Genomic DNA, 20390 nt, shown 5'->3' on the forward strand with positions numbered 1-20390 from the left:
AAGAGAACATGTCAGTGGCAGAGTATGGACGAAAATTTGATCGCTTGTCTCACTTTGTTCCTCGGCTAGTGGACACAGAAGAGAAGAAGGTGGAAAGGTTTATTTGAGAACTAAGAGAAGACATTCGGGGCATGGTTACTGCTTTCCGACACAAAGAGTATGCCCTTGCCCTCGAGTCGGCCTTACTCATGGAAGTAGATCTTGCTGCCAAAAGAAATTACATGGAATGCATCGTTATTGTCTCATTTAGATCCTCATACAGATCATTGAGAACTTGAACTTCAGAAAATAATTCATTTGCAACATATAGTAAATCAATTACAAGACCAATTTATAGATGCAAAGAAAATAACTAAGTCACATATACCAGCTGCACATGTTCCATAAAAAATTGATATCCCAACACAACAAGTTGTCACTAATGAGTCTGGAACACGCCAGAAGTGTGGTAGACTAGTGGGTTCCAAAGATAAAAATCATCGAAATCGAAAAATAATTAATAGTGAAAAAGACTTGGTTGAGGATGTAAATACCCATGAAGAAATCCTCGACATGACTAGTGAGAAAGGTGAAATATCTAAAGATAATAATGAGATTTCAATAAACTATGTCATGATAGGAAAAAGATGAAATCGAACAAATGTAATTATTGACAAAATTTTTGTATATAATATTGCTTTTGATATTAGATCTGAAAATGATGATTCTGAACCAAAATCTGTTAAAGAATGTCGACATAGAAAAGATTGGCTTCAGTAGAAAGAAGCAATGGAAGCAGAATTAAACTCACTTTTAAACGTTAGATTTTTGGACCAGTAGTCCAAACATCAGAAGGTATTAAACCTATGGGATACAAATGAATATTTGTGAGGAAAAGAAATGAAAGTAATGAGGTCACAAGATATAAAGCAAGACTAGTTCCACAAAGTTTTTCACAAAGACCTGATATTGATTTTGTGGAGATGTATTCTCCGGTGGTGGATGCAACTACATTAAGATATTTAATTGGCTTGACTGTGTATGAAAGTTTGGATATGCATCTTATGGATGTAGTCATAGCATATTTATATGGATTTCTTGATAATGATATTTATATGAGAATCTCAAAAGGATTTAAGGTACCTGAAACATATACATCAAATTCCGGGGAATGGTATTCAATAAAGTTATAGAGATCACTATATGGATTGAAATAATTAGGACAAATGTGGTACAATTGCCTGAATAGATATTTATTGAAAGAAGGATATCAAAATAATTCAACATGTCCGTGTATTTTTATAAAGAAATCATAACTAGGATTTGCTATTATAACTATATATGTTGATGACTTGAATATAATTGGAACTCTGAAGAGCTTTCAAAGGCAATATAATATCTTAAGAAAGAATTTGAGATGAAAGATCCCGGAAAAACAAAATTTTGCCTTGATTTGTAAATTGAGCAATTAACAGATGAAATATTTATTCATCAGTCAACTTATACAAGAAAATTTTTGAAAAGATTTTATATGGACAAAGCACATCCATTAAATATTCCAATGGAAGTCCGTTCATTGGATATAAAGAAAGACATATTTCGACCTCGAGAAGATAATGAAGAACTTCTTGATCCTGAAGTACCATATCTTAGTGCAATTGGTGCACTTATGTATACTGCTAATAATACATGGCTAGATATTGCATTTTTAGTAAATTTATTAGCAAGATATAGTTCTTCTCCAACAAAAAGACATTGGAACGGAATCAAACTTATACTTCGTTGTCTCTGAGGAACGATTGATATGAGTTTGTTTTATTCAAATAAATCAAATTTTGATCTAGTTGATTATGTAGATTTTGAATATTTATCTAATCCACACAAAACTAGATCTCAAACAGGTTATCTATTCACATATGCAGGAACTGCTATATCACGACGATCGGTGAAACAAACCATAAAGACCACTTCCTCAAATCATGTTGTAATTCTTGCAATTCACGAGGCTAGTCAAGAATGTGTATGGCTAAGGTCAATAACTAAACACATTCGGGAAACATGTGACATGTCTTCTAATAAAAATCTCCCAACAATATATACGAAGACAACACAACTTGTATATCCTAAATCAAAGGAGGATATATTAAAGAAGATAGAACAAATCATATTTCACTGAAGCTTTTCTACACTCATGATCTTGAAGAAAATGGCGACATCACTGTACAACAAATTTGTTCGAAGGTTATAACCTGGCAGACTTATTTACAAAGGCACTACCAACCGCAACTTTTGAAAAATTGGTACACAACATTGGAATGTGGTGACTCAGAGATCTTAAGTGATATTTTCGTGAGGGGAGCAAATATATTGTATGTTTTTAGGAGTATGAATTATATGAAATATATAATATTTTTCCTTCACTAGAGTTTTTTCCCATTGGGTTTTTCCTAGTAGGGTTTTAATGAGGCATATTTCATATATATATAATGGGCATTTAAGAGGGAGTATTATAAATATTATAGAAAATATAGATGCCCATTAGATACTCATGCTTAGTGTCCAATAACCATGTATCATGTTCTCATTTTCCAAAATATTTTCCATGTATCTTGTAAATACTCATTCTTAGTGTTCATGTAATCTATCTCCTATTTCCAAATTACTATAAATGGTGACTTTTGGTGGGTTTTGAAAGACACACGTTAGGCAAATTCCATACAAATTGGAGAAAGTGGAGAAATTTGATAATTTTCTGATTTCTGATTTTGTTAATTTATTTATATAATATGTTTTATTCATTTTATTATTTATTTATTTTATTATTATATTACATTAATTTTAGGGAAATTATTTCAAATGGTAAAACTATTGAAAATATTTACATGATATAGCAAAATTTTAGAACTATCAATGATAGACGCTGATAGACACTGATAAACTTCTAAGTGTCTATCAACGTCACTGATAGACACTGATACTATCAGTGTCTATCAACGTCTATTATCGATAGTTTTAAAATTTTGCTATATTTTATAAATATTTTGATTCATTTTTCTATATTTAAAAACAACTCTTAATTTTAATATTATATTTTATTACCATCTGTTCCCGTTGTGCTCCTCAAATTCACGACAAAACCAAACTTAATAATATAATATAATGTTTTTAAAAATTGTGTGATGAGATCGATTTTAATGATCTTCTCCTGAATATATTCTTTAGCGAAGAGTTTGCACGTGTACAGCTCGATGGAAGTCTTGAGAGCATTTGGATATTTCCACTTCCACACGATTATTCTTCCTGGAAATTCTGCACATCCTGCTTCTGAATTTGTATTAATTCTTATTCAGAGACACTAATTATTATATATTCTTATAACTATAGTTTTTATATTACAATTTGAGTTACATTATTGAATTCCCTATTTTGGTCGGCTGATTAAAATTAAGACAAATTATTTATTTTAGTATATTTAATCTCTGATTTACATTGTTATATCGTATCACCATCCACCCAAATTAAACAATAAAAAATAAACATATTGTTGGATCTCACAATGAGTTCTTTCCAATTTAATGTAGGATCCTCAACACGTTCAAAACAAGATGACATGGATTTATAGAAGTATAATAAAGGTTCAATTTAGGTTAATTAACCAACTTGAATCATTGAATATACGGAGGAGCGTAGGAGATGATGAAGATGTTTATGTATCTTACACCATCTATCTTTCTAAAAAAAAATATAATTTAAATTTACTTTTTAATAGTTTAAACATAGTTTTAATTTGATGTATGTATTGTTCCTTACTCTTATTTTTTTTAATGAGATCAATATACAATCAATGAAATTTATTGTAGGGATGATCTATCATTTTGACTCAACTATAAAGAACCAATACGAATTTTGAAAATTATAAAGAATCAATTGAAAATAAAAATTAAATGAACTCAAATTAGTAATTTAAAACTAAAGTTTTAGTTTAATCATTAAAATTCACTAATAAAACTCGTATGATGTGGAAAAGTAAGACAAAGTATGTCACAAACCCAATAGTTCGTAAAAAACAAGGCTAAATAAGATTCCATTGAAAAACAACCTTAAACCCAAACATAATTTCAAGAGTTTTTTAATCTTCAAAAGAAGGAATAATTCTTTTTTGTTTGAAAGCATATAGATGAAAAGGAAAGGAGGAAGAAAAAAAAAGAAGGAAAAGAACAAACAAACAAAAAAACAAGAAGGGAGGGGACTGAATGGGAAGAAGAATAGCTTTAATTTCTACACCCCAATCAAGTAGAAGCTCTTACTAATTTTAAGATAGTGTATATATTTTTAGTGGCTTAAGAATTTTAGTATATCACCCACTTATATCTATTATTAAATTCAAATAAAGCCAACAAAAATACACCACATAATAATTGACTATCATCTAGACAAGTATTTATTCTTTCAAAATTGTATTATTACTTTTATAACACTACATTTAGAGTAAAAATATGTGTGAATTTTTGGATGAAAATTGGGTGTGTGATGGTGGCTTTGGAATAGTTGGTCCTAATTTTCATTTTGCATTTTATATTTCAATTTTCGTCCAAAATTTTAATAATTTTTACTCAAAAATAATTTTAAAGCGTTTATAAAAGTTTAGATGATGTTGAAACTTTGAAAGAATTTAATTTATATATGAAAAAAAATAACTTTTTTGCTCCCTAAGTTTTGGATATAGTTTCCATTTAATTCCAAGTTTCAAAATATTATGCTTTTAGATCGTTTGGGTAATCATTTGGTTTTTTGTTTTTAGTTTTTGAAAATTAAGCTTATAAATTTCTCTCCCACCTCTAAATTCCTTGCTTTGTCATCTATTTTTTTACCATTGTTTTCAAAATTCAAGCCAAATTTTGAAAACTAAAAAAGTAATTTTTTAAAATTAGTTTTTGTTTTTGGAGTTTGCTAAGAATTTAACTATTTTACTTAAAAAATACAAAATCATTGTGACAAATTGAGAGAAAATAAACTTAATTTTCAAAAACCAAAAACGAAAAACAGAATGGTTAATAAACAGGGCCTTAGTGTTTAAATTTTTAATTTGATTTCAATTTAGTTCATAAGTTTCAAAATATTACAATTCTACCATTGACATTTGAGTTTTATTTCAATCTCATCATTAGATTTTAAAATTTATACTTTTAATCTTCACTTTTCACTGAATATTCACTTTAACTTTTGACATTAATATCTACCAATTAATTTAAAGTAATTATGAAGTGAAATTTTAAAATTAATTTTAATAGCGATGGAAAAATAGTGAAACTTAATTGATTATAGTTATTTTAAATGAATTAATAGACATCAACATTCAATACTAAAGGTGAATATTTAATGAAAAATCAATTTAAAAAATGTAAATCTTGAATATTAATGATCAAATAGAAGTAAAATTCAAACTTCCATTTTAAAATTTAAGGTTAAAATTAAAATCAAACTCAAAATTAAAGTAGACCCAAAATCTAGACTATTGTTCGTGTATATATGTATACATTCTTGAAAAGAAAAAAAAAAAGCAAGTAGAAAGTTTTTCTTTCTTTCTTTTTTTTTTTTGGTGGTTGATTGATCTTTATAAGGTTAAGAAAGAGGGTACGAAATTGTTAGAAAAGAATGAAAAAAAAATTGATATGTGTCGCCATCTATCAACGTTAGAGTGAGACCCAATTCAATATTCAATATTCCATTCAAACACTCCCTTCTTTGTTTCTTCTCCATTTCCCACCTTTCCCTTCTCTCACAAACCCCCATATTATTTCCTCTTCCTTCCCCCTTTGGATAACAATTCTCATTCTCTTTTCTTTTTCTTCTCAAATATGTAAGGTGGAGATGAAACCTCGAACCTCGAGATTGAAATTACACGTTTATGTTACACGAGCTATGCTCGTGTTTGACAACTCTCAGTTTTTATGATATATACATCTCTTCAGCATTAAATAAACTCAAACCTCTCTAGCTCATACCTTTTCCTTAACTTTTTCCTTCCCCATTTCCCTCTTTTTCTTACTTCCCATTTCTTCTTCTCTATATTTTACTAATAATAATTATAATGATTTTTTCTCCTACTTCTGACTTCTCTTCTTCAAATCATAACCCACTCATTATGCAATCACTCATTTCCCTTTTCTTCTAGCCCTCCAATTATAACTCAATTACTCCTCTTTTTTCTTTTTTAATCTCTTCTTTTAGATCTTTGTGATGAACACACCATCTTCCTTGCCGGACCTCTCCTTGCAGATCAGCCTTCCGATGTCGACGCTGCCGTGTGAGATGAAGGCCAAGTCAAGAAGCTCAACCACCACGGATTCGAGTTCTAGTGGCAAAAGTGATTTGAGCCATGAAAATGGTCTCTTCCGCTTAGGGTTTGAAGTGGGAGATATGGATGTTTCTCATCATCGTCCTCGTCCTCGTCCTCATCAAGCTTGTTATAATGTCCGTGGTCGCCGTGACTTCAAAAGAAGCGGTGGCGGGGTCGGGTGTGGAGTAAGAAGAAGCAATATCCGAGCTCCAAGAATGAGATGGACTACAACTCTTCATGCTCATTTTGTACATGCCGTTGAGCTTCTTGGTGGCCATGAAAGTAAACTTACACATAACCAAAATTCAATAACCCTAATTCATTTGTCACTCCATTATTATTCACATTCACCTTAATTAACTATTCTTTAGAACAATTTGTAAGAAATCAAAAGCAATTTTGAAACTTTCATTAATTGACTATCTTTTGTATCTCTCTCATTAGGAGCTACACCAAAATCAGTATTGGAGCTTATGAATGTCAAGGATCTAACCCTAGCTCACGTCAAAAGCCATTTGCAGGTTGGTTGGTTTCTTTTTCGTCTAACCTCTCCTTTTTTTTTAACCTGGAGAATACAAATAAACACTTTTTTAAGCACTTAGAAAATCAATCCAAACAAGCCTTTAAATTTTTGAGTTTAGTGGTACAGTTTAATGTCAAGTAAGAAATTCCGACGACATCATTTCCTCCTCCATCAAATATTGATGAACAATACTCTAATCCCGAGTTTTTTTTTTTTTTTTAAGAACAAAATATCACTCTTTTATGTCTATTTTTTCTGAGACTAATAAAAAATTTAAGTTTCATTTGATATCGATTTGATTTTTAATTTTCTGTTTCTAAAATGTAGGTTCATTTGTTCATAATTTCTTTACAATGATTTTAATTTTTCTTTAAAAAAAAAATTGTAAACAAAACTTGTTCCTAAAAATAAAATTTTTAGGCTCATTTGGTAACTATTTCATTTTTGATATTTTTGTTTTTAAAAATTAAAGCTATTACCTTCTCATATCTTACAATGATTTGCATCGTACAATGGTTGAATTCTTAGCCAAATTTCAACACAAAAATAAGTTTTTAAAAACTATTTTTTTTTTTAGTTTTAAAATTTTGGTTTGGTTTTTTAAACCACTGGTAAAATGTAGATAACAAATGAAGAAATTTGGATATGAAAGTAGTATATATAGACTTAATTTTAGAAAACAAAAACTAAAAACCATTACTTAACCAAACAAGAACCTTAGTTTTCAAAACTTGGTTTGAATTTTAACAACACTTTTAGGCGATAAACAAAACTTAATTTTTTAGAAAAAAAACAGCTACAACAAAGAAAGCTTTAAGGCTAATTTTTCCAAACAATGAGAATATGACTAAATAAATAAATATATATTCTGGGTTTGTGTAATGGTGATTCCACATTGAGAAGAACAATGATGCTGCCTTCATTTTCCTTTTGGGTTCCCTAGAACTTGATTTTGTCTCTTAACATTTATCTTATTCTAGAAAAGTTCTACAATTTTTTTTTAAAGATTCATTAGTATGGTAAGAGGTAAAAGAGAGAGTACAAAAGTAAAAAGACAAAAAAGGGCATCTAAAATCAGCAACAACAACAACAAGGCAAAGGGACTGTTGAAAACTAAACACATTATTTTGTTTTCTGGTCTTTTTTGTTCATGCAGATGTACAGAACAGTGAAAAATACTGTGAAGGGAACAGGTAATAAATACAAAACACTGTCTCTTTTATCTACATTCTTTTAATATATGAACATTATATTCAAATTCTATATATATATTTACACTGTTAGTTGTATGTACCATTTTAATACAAACAACTACTGTTTTTGCCTGTTAGTTGTATGAATTATTGAGAATTGATCAGATGGTTTATTTTTTTTTAGATGATTGTGGAAGGGGTGAGGTTGAAGATGATGCCATGGATTTATCTTGCTCTGCTAAAAAATCTATGTTTGAATCAGCTCATTTGCAGAGAATCCAAAGGTGAGATCTTCTCTATGCTGTATCTATCTATTTATGCCTCTCTGATTTTACTTCTTCTAGACTATAAAAATTATTTGACAACAGTTTCTAACTCTTTTTTGTTCAAATCATCATTTTTTTTCTTAAAAAAAAAATTTATTTACCAATGTACTTTTAATGCTTATTAACACAGCAACGTTTATAGTTAAATACCATTTTGGTTCATATATTTGGAAGTTTATTCACTTTTAGTACCTGATTTTCAATTGTCCAGTTTTAGTCTAATAACTTAAAGTTAATTTATATTGAAATTGGTTAAATAATAATAATGACTTTCATAAAAAAAAAAATTAGGATGTGAATATGTTTTCAAAATTTAAAGTGAAAATGCTAATAGATAATAAAAAGGTTTTCAACAATCATCAGTAAATTTGCATTCTATTGGAGACTAAATTTAAGATTTTTTGAAAGTATATGAACTAAAACTGGATAGTTGAAAGGACCCAAATGATATTTTAGCCAACTTATATTTGTGGACTTAAATGTCTTTGAGATGTTGTTGATGATTCAATCTTTTATCTCTGCAATTATTGAAGTACAAAAACATTTGTTGAATATAATAAAGATATTTGAAAATCAAGAAGAACGATAAAATTACTACTATGATCTTTCTACTTTGTGTCTTGTTTCTTATTCACCTATCTCTTATTTATAAATGTCTAATTTTCAATAGATCTTAATATTTGTTCTTATTGATGATTTAAAAAGTTAAATGGTACAGAATTTGTTAAACAAAGAGTAATACTTTCTATTTAAGGAAAGATATAATACGAATACGCAAAATAGTTAACAAAGACTTTATTTTTAAAAAGTTAACAATAAATCAACATCTCATATAGATACTATATTTAAGATTTACTGAAAGTGCAAAAATTAAACCTAAACCTTTAAAAAGTTCTGAGTGTAAAATAAAACAAATCTTAAACATGGTTCATGTCTCTTGAAAAGCAACTACACTATTACCACAAAACCTCATAATCCAAATCTAGTATTTATCTTTTCACAATTTTATAGAACTTATTTTTTCCTTTTAATTCTTGAAATTTGGATTTCTAAAATAAAAACAAATTATTATGGAGTGGTTAGGTAAAGATTGTAATTGTGAAATTTGAGAGTTGTGAAATCTATTATAAAACTGATGTTTTTTTAGTCGGAGATTCACGAATTCCTTGACTTCATAACTACAATTCATTAGGCCAAACACTCCCAAAATCATGACTAGGTTCTAGCCTCGGACTTTTTGATCGTATAGGTTATTCTTCATGGTCTTAATTTAAAATCACTAGAATTTCAAAATTTAATTGATATATTATATAGTTTGAACTTGCTCTTGCGTGCAGAAGTAGTTTGGTAACGTCAATGCACAAGAGTTGCGACAGGGCCAGGTCAAACGCCGACGTTTTCGCTAAATCCAGAGGAATGAAGGTAATAAATGATTCAAAAGGATTTATTATTATTATTATTATTTTTTTAATTCAAAATATTGTGTATATTCAAAATATCCTTTTATATATTTTTTTTTCGAGCTCACAACATTTCACATAGTAAAATCTTTGAAGCATTGTTAGTTCTTGAAAATTATTAAAATGGAGGTGAGATATTAAACATTTGACTTCAAAGTTGATAATATAAATACTATCATTTTGATAATTATTTTTTTTGAAAACTCATTTCAACAATTATTAAAGGAGTGTTTGAAGGTGAGTTAATTATTATCATTAGTGATTATTCTTGTCCATAGTTTATAATTATCCATGTTTGGATAAACACGATAACAAATAGTAAACACTATAACACAGAAGGATTTGAAATAGTAACACTAATTGTAGGTTATAATAGCTGAAAACATTAACTATTATAGTTGGAGTCTCAAACATGAAGTAGAATCCGCCAACTCGAAGTTGGAGGCTCAAACACCCTCTAAGTGATTTTTGTTATTTTCTAATTATAAAGAAAAATGGTTATTAATATAAAATGTTGTCATTCTCTCACTCTATAGATTCATTAAAAAGAAAATGCTGTCATTTTTTCCATTAAAAACTTAGGCCTAAATTGTAACATATGGCATAATTCTTATTTCAATGTGGTTAAATTATAAAGTTTGATAATTTATTTTAATAAAAAAATTATAGGTTGAAGGAAGCAATGGAGATGATGACGAGGCAATCACCATGCAGCGGATTAATTTAGAGTTTACTCTTGGAAGACCAAGTTGGCAATTAGATTATGGTGATGCAAAAGAGCTTGCCCTTCTCAATTGCTAATTTTCTAAATTTCCAACCCAAAGAAACGAGAGAGAAAAATCTCCGAGTTTAGTCTATTTTATTATTGCATTAAAAAATATCAACAAGAATGAATATCTTGATATTTTGTCAACGATTTTGTGTTTTAGTTAAAGATGGAAAAATAAATAAAATAGAGTTATATTATAGCACGTTATGTACATAAGTATATGAAAACTCATTTAACTTTTACTAGTTATTTGTTAAATTATGATGTTTAAAATTGAAAAAAATGCATTTTTCAATTTATACCCAGAAATACAATGAATTTTAGCTTAATCTATGTATGGTACTAAAGAGAAAAACTGAGGTCATGTATTTCTGGAAAATAATGATATGAATGAAGGAAAATAAAATAGTTATATGGAAATAATAATTTAATATTAATGAAAAAATACCTTTTTTTTAAAGCTAACTCATCTACTCTTTATTACCCATCTTCTCTAATGAGCCCAACTAAATCCGCAATAGAAATCGACAACTAATCGCCAAAGTTAAATGAGTCCTCGACAAAGCTTTTTTTTTTCTTCTTCTTTTTGTACCTTTTGACATAGACGAGTCTCACATTCTGACAGCCTATTGTTTATATGTCTATTGCGATCCATTGGACTCTTCTATGTTTAAGAATTTTGATTCTAATTTCTCACTAGAGATTGATAGAGATTGTTGCTTTTGCACTTTTGTTGACTTTCATAGAGATTGTATGACTACCAATTGCCATTTTCCAGAGCCATTTTTGGCTTTGGTTTTGGAAATTAATATTAGGTGCAAGCTAATAGTTTTAAATATATATTACTTATTTCAAATATTCTGATATTGTTATTTATCATGTTAGCATTATTAATATATAATATGAGGTATATATTTATAAAATTGAACTTCGAGCTGTGGAAACAAATATTACGTGGACAGTTGTTCCTTTTTCGCATGGTCATTTTTGGCTTTGGTTTTGGAAATTAATGTTAGGTGCAAGCTAGTAGTTTTAAATATATATGACTTATTTCAAACATAAATTTGATGGCTTTGTTGAAAGGTACAATGCTCGTTTAGTGGCATAAGGCTATACACAACAAGAAGGTATCAAATACATTGAAATATTTTCCTCTATAGCTAAATTTGTGACTGTCAATGTATTATTTTCTATTACTGTTTCTTTGAATTGGTCATTAGTTCACTAGATATTAATAATGTCTTCTTGCATGGTGGTTTATATGAAGAAATTTGCATGATTTTACCTCTTGGTTATAAATCTAATATGGTTGTGCCTAAGGGGAGCGTCTTGTATACAAATTACATTTTAATTGATATATGGTCTTAAACAAGCGTCTCATCAATGGTTTGATAAGTTCTCCCATGCCTTATTGTTACTTGACTTCTAGCAGTCTAAGTTTAATTACTCTTTATTTATGTGCAGATCTAGAAACACTTAACTTTCATTGTTCTATTAGTATATGTGGATGACATTATCATCATTGGTGCATCTTCTTCTTGTATTCATGAGCTTAAAGTAGTTGGAAAATTTGCGATATTTTTTGGGCTTAGAGCTTGCTCGTTCATCCAAGGGTATCTGGTTGTCTTAATACAATTATATCCTTCAACTGCTTGTAGATACTAGGTTTTTGTCATCCAAACCATATTCTATTCCAATGGACTCTAATACCAAGTTATGGTCTGATGATGGTGATCTTCTTGATGAGCCGGAAGTTTATAGACGTCTTATTGGATGCCTTTTATATTTGAATATTTCTCGTCCGGATATTACCTTTGCAGTTCACAAGCTTAGTCAATTTGTTTCTAAGCCTTGTCAACCTCATTTAGATGTTGTTTATTACTTGCTTCGTTACTTGAATGGAACTCTTACTCAAGGTATTTTCTTACCAGTTTCTACCTCCTTTCAATTGAAAGTATTTACTGATGCAGATTGGGCCTCTTGCTTGGACTCTTGGAAGTCTACAATGGGGTTTTGTATTTTTTTTGGGAGATTTCTTGGTTTCTTGGAAGGCCAAAAAGCAAAGCACTGTCTCTTGATCTTTAGCTGAAATTGAATAGCAGGCGTTGGCATCTATTACTAATGAACTCATTTGGCTAACTCAGTTATTGAAAGACTTGCGAATAATCTCTCTGCTGTTGGCTCTTATCTACTTAATCAGTCCGCTATTCACATTGTTTCGAATCCGATCTTTCATGAGAGAATGAAGCATATTAAGCTCGAATACCATTTTGTAATGGATAAGATTGTTCAAGGTGATGTGCAACTTGCTGATTTGTTTACTAAGGCTTTGCTTTTATCTCCTTTTTCATCCCTATTTTCCAAGATGGGTGTCTTGAATGTATTATCCCCAGGGGGAGTATTAGGCATTTTGTTTCTATTTTTTTGATAGTTTGTTATAGTTCGTTATATCTCCCTTCTATATATTCTCCCTTTCTTTTTTAAAGGCTTGGCCATCTATCAACGGAAGTAAGCACGCATTATTTACTCTCTACTGTAATAATATTGAAGCTTATCCTTTATGACAAAGGTACTTCTATCAAGTTGTTTAACATGACATTTCTTGAAACTCCATTAAACTGATATTTGAATGTCATGGTGAGTTTAAAGAAGTAAAGTTGTAGTTGATAATTAATCATATTGATAGCAACTTTTTGGTGTCGCTCCCAAAAGATCACAAATCAAATAAATTTATAATCTCACCAATCAAGAACTTCAACTAACAGATAGTATCAGTAGCAAGAATGGGGTCGAACCATAGGAAGGCATAAAAGATTAGCTCCTCGAAACTTATTTTTAATTAAAGTGGTAAATGGAGGGGGGAGTTGGTGTGGATAGGATAAGTCGAAATGCATAAAAGATAAAATGTAAGAAAGTAAAAAGGTATAATTACAATTAATAGAGATGTTCTAGCTTAGAGAATGAAAATCAGAATGACTCAACATAACCTTGTTTATCGAATTATTTAAATACAATTTTATTTTCTTGACCATGTCTAACCCAATTGATTTGAAATCCAACCAATGGTCCTAATTACCTAATTAGCTAAACATGCTAGATGAATCCATACTAAACACAATTAACCAATCGCATTAAACTTTAGGGCTTAAACTAGGATGAACATTTAATTTCCACAGTCTAACTAAACATTCAATATAGTTTCCCCTAGGTCAATAGGAATAATGCTCCTAGTTACAGACAATCAATTACAAGCCTATCTAACCTTTTGCTTCTTAGAAATTAATTTATAATTACATCTCACATATTACAAGTCAATCTCAAGCGTTCAAATTGCATAATAAAGTATTGTTTGTCAATCAATAACAAAATCATGTCATTCATAAGCAATAAATTCAGAAAAGTAACCCATAGTCAAGATGTAAAAATTAGATTCAAACAAAACTCCCAAAATGACATAGAGTTCATCCCCAAATCCTCTAAACTAGAGAAAACCTAGAACTTACCTTCCCATGGAGATGAAGAAGATAAATCTCGACATCACCTTTACCACATGAGGGGAAAGGAAGAAAAATACAAGTGGAAGAGAGGAAATGGGAAGAAATTTGGCTGGGCCCGAATGGGAGATGATTCTCTGCCCTAAAATTGAAGAAGACTATTTATACACAACGTAGAGCATAGCTACGCTGTTGAGAGCATAGCTACCTTGGCTTTTGTTTACTACAATGTAACGCTTGATGAAGTGACGGCCTGTGTTACGCACGGGTGCGCGCCCGCTAATTTTCGCATCCATCAAAGTTTGGAGCGTAACTATGCTATGAACAACATTGTTATGCTCCCTTGTTTCTCCAAAATGTCAAGGCTACAACCAATTGAGTGTAACGCTACGCTTGATTGAGCGTTGTGACGCTCTATGTAGGGATATTTTGGTAATTTTGACTCATTTGAAGCCCCGATGCATAAATTAACTCCTAATTGCTCCAAGTTAACCCTGAATGGCCCATAATGGTCGATTCTACCTCTTAGGTGCATGAAACATGTAAAAATACTAAATAAATAAATTAAACATAGTAACAACCTCGAATTAAGAAGAGGAAGATAACACATTTTCGGTGCTATCAAACACCCCCAACTTAATTTTTGATCGTCCTAGGTAGAATCATATATTCACACAAAAAAATGCTTGCTCAATCAAAAGGATCACTACTCTAGTCTCAACAGTCTCCTAGGATAAGACTTGCAATAAAAAATGAACTCCGTTCATAATCAATCAATGAAGCACATTTTAATAATGATCCTAAACCTACTCCTGCATGAATGAGTCCACAACCCTATGAATCAAGCCCGCATAACCTTGAATGGTTTTATAAGGCTTTCAATTTATTTTCCCCATACTTTGGCTCGAAGGCTCAAGAGCTAAGCTTCATAGACTCAATAATGCAATGACAAGCTTAAGATAACCAAACTTTTATTATATTTTTTACTTTTTCTCAATTTTCTTACTTTACACAAAAAAGGAAACCTTATCTAGACACGTTACCTTCGTTTTGACTTGTCCACATGGGTCACGTGAAAGACATCACACTACGAGCAACGCCTCCTAATAAGGTGTCGAAGTTTACTCATTTCTCAGGGGTACTTTACCATAGAGGGAAGCTAGGGTGTCAAACCGCCCTAGGTTAATCTTAATCCCAAGAAAGAGGAGTAATCTCCTTAAAAATTAACATAGAAACTTGCTTTTACTTCCAACATACTTGATTTTGACAATACAAAACAAGAATTTGACAAAAAAAACTTAGGCATACATTACTAAGTTGAGCTCTCAGTCACTTAACATCTATCACCTAGGATTTTCGGGGTAACAAAAAAAATATAAGCCACATAATGCAACTCTAAGCATGAAAGACTTAATTTCTTTAGACAAAGGACTAAAAGATGCGTGGGAGATGAGAAAATTTTTGAAACAGGTTAAACATCATGATTATGATCTTTAAACATCATCTCATACAAATCTAATCACAAAGAGGTGCTTCATCAACTCCTCATCATAACAAACCAAGTAAAAGAGCAAGCAAGCAATTCAACCACACAAACATTGTCCAAGCACATCGCTCAAGGATCCCAAGCTATCACAAATACCCCACCCCCAACTTAAAATGATACATTGTCCCCCAATGTATCTCTAATCTAAACCCAAAAATAAAAAGAGTTAAGGAAACAGAAAATCTCCCGTGATAGTTTTTCGAGCACAGAATGGAGTAAAAAGGCTCACACTTAAATTAATCTTCTTCATTTTTAAGAAAAAGAAAAACAAGAAGTTAAACTAGAAAGTGATAAAGGAAAGCAGTAAATTTTTTCACTTGGCTCTCTCTAGAAAGGGCAAATTTTTACTGTCAGCTACTCGACGTGACCTGTTCCTATCAAGGCACAAAGAAATTCTCGTATTTCTGTGGTCTCTTTTTAGATGAGTCAATATAGCTTGGTAAGGATAAAGACTATTCATCTTTTGAAGAGAACCAGACAGGTCGAATTTTTATTTTTTCTAATTAGACAAAAAAATGGAAAAAATAATGAAAATACTCAAATGACTTGATAGAGTTGAAAAAAAAAAAACTCAATAGACTCGTGAAAAGTAGAGGAGGAAAATTAAAAATATTCGAAATACCAGATGTTAGAATAGGGCGAGGTCTTTTTACCTCTAACTCTATCACCTGAATGTCGTTGGGTTTAGGCTCGAGATCCTCTTTAGCCTCATAAATCGCCAAACATGGCTTGATATCCTTGTCATCATTGGAGAAGTAGCACTCTGCAAGAAATTCTGCCTCTGAAGTACAGACAATGGATTGCTCTGGCATGTTTTCAATTCTCTACATGACCTTCGTCAGTTGAGCAACTTGGTCAGCCATGTTTTGCAACTGAGCTTGAATGTCCTATTGAAATTGAAGAAAGCCATTAGCAAGTTTAGAGATTAAGAACTCCAAAGTCATACTTGGGCATGAATCTCTAAGAAGTGGCTCCTTCTCCTCCACCTTGTCGACATGAACTACGTCACACTTTTGGGCCTTTGGTAAGTCATGGGAATGGTCTGACAACGGCTCGTTCGGCTTCCCAGCTGAAGTTGTAAGCTATTCAACAAGGTCACTCAGACTTTACAAATTAGTTCTAGCTTCAACCTTGGTGCAAAGGCTCTCTTGCTGGAAGCACTTGAACTTTTGATGCTAATGGGGGTTGCCTGCTGAAACTTAAAAGTGCTGTAAGCAAGCTCTATAACCAAAGCCTCTAAAGACCTACCTGACTCGGAAGGCTGAACATGAATCGACTGATGGGGTGCTGTGAAATCTTGGCTGTCCATGCTTTATTACCATCCCGAGTATCCATGGTCAATGGACTCCTCCCATCTAGGACGATGAAACTCGTAGTCCAAATGACCATAATGCCCATTCTCGGTGATTCCCTATGGTGTTGGACTCCACTGCAACCTCAGGCATGCATGCGCAAGGTGTGTTGAGGTTGATGCCTTAAACTCTCATTGGGTCCTGTAGTTTGTAAACACAATTTTGAACAAATGCTTGTGATGTATAATATATGATATTTTCTTCACTTTTGTCTATGAACATTGGATGTTTTAATTGCTTTACCACAAACCAATAAACTGAGATCCCTGGTTGTCATTTGTAACTTAAGCATGTATGTGGAGATATACAGGTGGTCTTAAGTGATAACCAAAATGGTCTGTAGTATATGGATATAGGAGGGACACCTTATCCTGGCAACGCTACAGATGCGACCTGCTTTGTAGAATAGTTACAAGTGTTGTGACTTGCTACAGATGGTTTGATCCTGATCATTCATGTGGAGACATGCAAGCGAGGGTGTCCTATACAAAGGTGTTTGTATAAGACCGGACCACGAAGTGCTATAGTCTCGTTATATAACGCCATTCATGACAGAGACTTCACTTCACTAGGATGACCATAGGTAACATGACCTCAATCCTGAGTGAGTTGGGAACTCTTGCCTTTGAGGGCGATCCTTTTTGGGGATGATACCCTAAACTGTCGTTGGGTCCTGTAGTTTGTAAACATAGTTTTGAACAAACGCTTGTGATGTATTAATATATGATATTTTTCTTCACTTTTATCTATGAACATTGAATGTTTTATTTGCTTTACCACAAACCAATAAATTAAGATTACTGGTTGTCGTTTGTAACTTAAGCATGTATGTGGAGACATACAGGTGGATCATGTCTTAAGTGATAACCAAAATGATCTATAGTATATGGATATAGGAGGGAAACCTTATCCTGGTAATGCTACGGATGCGGCCTGCTTTGTAGAATAGTTACAAGTGTTGTGACTTGCTATAGATGGTCTGATTCTGATCATTTATATGGAGACATGCGAGCGGAGGCGTCTTATACAAAGGAGTTTGTATAAGACCGGACCACGAAGTAGTATAGTCTCATTATATAACGCCGTTCATGACAGAGACTTCACTTCACTAGGATGACAATAGGTAATATGACCTTAATCCTAAGTGAGTTGGGAACTCCTGCCTTAGAGGGCGATCCTTTGATTTGCATGGATGCGAGTAGCTAGATCGCTAACTCAAACCTACCATTTTGAGGATTCGTCTGATTTGGGAGCTGGGAACTCAACTACACAAGATGGAATTCACTCCTTCCCTGAAGCATGGGTAAGTAGATAGATTGCTCCCTTAAGGGTTGATTCTAGGGCTTGAACGATGTGGCACCACACATCTTCTCATAGCCCAAGAGGTGTTCACACATAGTAGGACTATGTTGTATTATTCATTAGAGGGATCAGTGGTACTTAAGGAGTTAGATGTAACTACTGGAGCAAAACGGTAAATTGGCCCAGTTGTACTTATGAGCATCTGTGAAAGGTTTTCGTATTGTTGATTGATTATATCCGATGGACACAGAAATATATCTATGGTGAGAAGAGTGCAATTGTCGGTCTTTAGTGGAATGCCTAACAGTTAACGGAGGTGGATCTCGTGGCTAAAGAGTTTAGTCAGCTATTCATGTAACGTTTGACCTTCGAGCCATAGGTCCATAAGGTCCTCTTGGTAGCTCAATGGATTCAAGTTGAGAATCAGTTTTTCGATCAGTTTGAAGTGTTCAAATTGATAAGAGGGAGTTCGGTTATATATGATATGATTGAACGGGTCAATTATATATGATATGATTGACATTATATATGAGATACATTATTTGGAGGAAAATGGATATAAATATGATTTATATCTAGTGGAGGAGAAAAGACTATGGTTTATATATTGCATTTAATGTGATATTAAACCATAGGTTAATGAAAATAATATGATTATAATTATTATTTAATTTTGAAAATTATAGGATAATTGTTGCCCGACTTTTTCTCCATAACCGAATGATAATGGGAGGTTGCATTCCATTTTTGTAACTGAAGGAGAAAATGAAAACCGTATTCATTTTGCAAGAGGATCAGAAATTCGCTCACGAGTGGTGTATACTGCCTATTGCATAGCAAACCAAGAGCCTACACGATAGCTCAAAGTGTCTAAACAATCGTATACACGCGCGCAGTTTACTAAACGATCACATAGGATTTGCTAAACGATCGTCTAGCTCTTTCTAAACGATCACACGTCCGAGCGTCTTACTAAACGATTGTCTATACGATCATGAACCTTTTACTAAACGATCGTGTACCTCTACCTAAACGATAAAGCAATGTCTATACGATAGACACTTGCTTTCTCCCACTTGCTTGGTCGTGTTATACGATTGTCTTTCTTCCTCCTTCCCTCTACTAAATCCAACAGAGCTCACACCTCATGGATTCTCACACCGAGAATACCGAGGGTTCCAAGTGGTGGTTCCTTACTGCCGTGTTTGTGAGGAGGCTATTCATGGGTACACGATTTGATGGACGATTGCTTGGACATTCTCAGTGAGAGCAAGAGCAGCAGTCCTTGGACGAGAATAAGTTTTCTGTGAAGAAGGGTTCTTCAACTGGTTTGTTTCTTGTCCCTTGTTGTTGTTAAAGTTTTAAGCATGCCTGTAATTTGTTGTATATTGTATAACTTGTCTTTTAGATTGTGAATGCGTTAATTCTATCACAATGAGTTTGGAACGATCTTGCTTCTGCTTAGAGGTACTCTTTGATAAGAGTTCCTTCAATTGGTATCAGAGCCAGGTTTTGATATTCCAAATTCATTGATGCAAAGAATAGAATTTACTTTCTCGGTGGGAGAAGCATGTCTACATTCTATTTAAGCGTTAAACATATGTTTGTGGACGTGGATTAATGGAGTTTTTGGGATGAAGCCTCCGGTTGTTTAAATTCTTTTACATTTGAAGTTAATTGTAAGGGCCCCTACGTTTTTGGGCATATTAACTTGCTAACGAGTCTATAATTTCAAAGTGTTTGAGTCTATGAGTTGTTTGTGAAGAAGCTTCAAGGCAAAGAGTCACTGTTCTTCGAGGATGAAGGAGACCAAACCTTGGTCGTGTCGTGTAAACGATCGTTGAGTATCGGAGCAGATTGTCGCTCATGCACTAGACGATCGTGTAGCCCAACAAGCTTCATCGCTTAGTTCCTGACTACATGATTGCGGAGTAAATCGTTTACTTATCGCTTGTTAAGTGATTGTCTAGACGATCATGCTTCACAGCAACGTCGTCTTCTAAACGATCATTTAGAACTCGCGTGTTTTGTCTTGTGCGCTAAACAATCGGGTACCTCATGCTTCATCGTATAGTTATTGGTACTCGATCGTCGCTAAATGATCGT

At 32.3% G+C, this 20390-nt stretch overlaps 1 protein-coding gene across 1 annotated transcript; it reads left to right on the forward strand.

Moving 5' to 3' along the window:
* Window positions 1-5740: 5740 nt before the first annotated feature.
* LOC120084780 (probable transcription factor KAN4) lies at window positions 5741-10806 on the forward strand. Its single transcript, XM_039040601.1, has 6 exons — window positions 5741-6601; window positions 6764-6840; window positions 7999-8035; window positions 8220-8319; window positions 9699-9783; window positions 10491-10806. The coding sequence occupies exons 1-6, from the start codon at window positions 6220-6222 to the stop codon at window positions 10620-10622; spliced, it is 813 nt and encodes a 270-aa protein (XP_038896529.1). The 5' UTR covers window positions 5741-6219; the 3' UTR covers window positions 10623-10806.
* Window positions 10807-20390: the final 9584 nt, after the last annotated feature.

The sequence above is a fragment of the Benincasa hispida genome, chromosome 9 (genome assembly GCF_009727055.1).
Source record: "Benincasa hispida cultivar B227 chromosome 9, ASM972705v1, whole genome shotgun sequence".
NCBI lineage: Eukaryota > Viridiplantae > Streptophyta > Magnoliopsida > Cucurbitales > Cucurbitaceae > Benincasa > Benincasa hispida.

What these genes read in the sequence shown, in the direction of transcription:
- LOC120084780 (XM_039040601.1), top strand. Translation starts at nt 6,220, where the DNA reads ATGAACACACCATCTTCCTTGCCGGACCTCTCCTTGCAGATCAGCCTT. An exon ending in ACGTCAAAAGCCATTTGCAG is followed by an intron (nt 6,841 to 7,998) that starts GTTGGTTGGTTT and finishes TTGTTCATGCAG; the next exon opens with ATGTACAGAACAGTGAAAAA. An exon ending in AAATACTGTGAAGGGAACAG is followed by an intron (nt 8,036 to 8,219) that starts GTAATAAATACA and finishes ATTTTTTTTTAG; the next exon opens with ATGATTGTGGAAGGGGTGAG.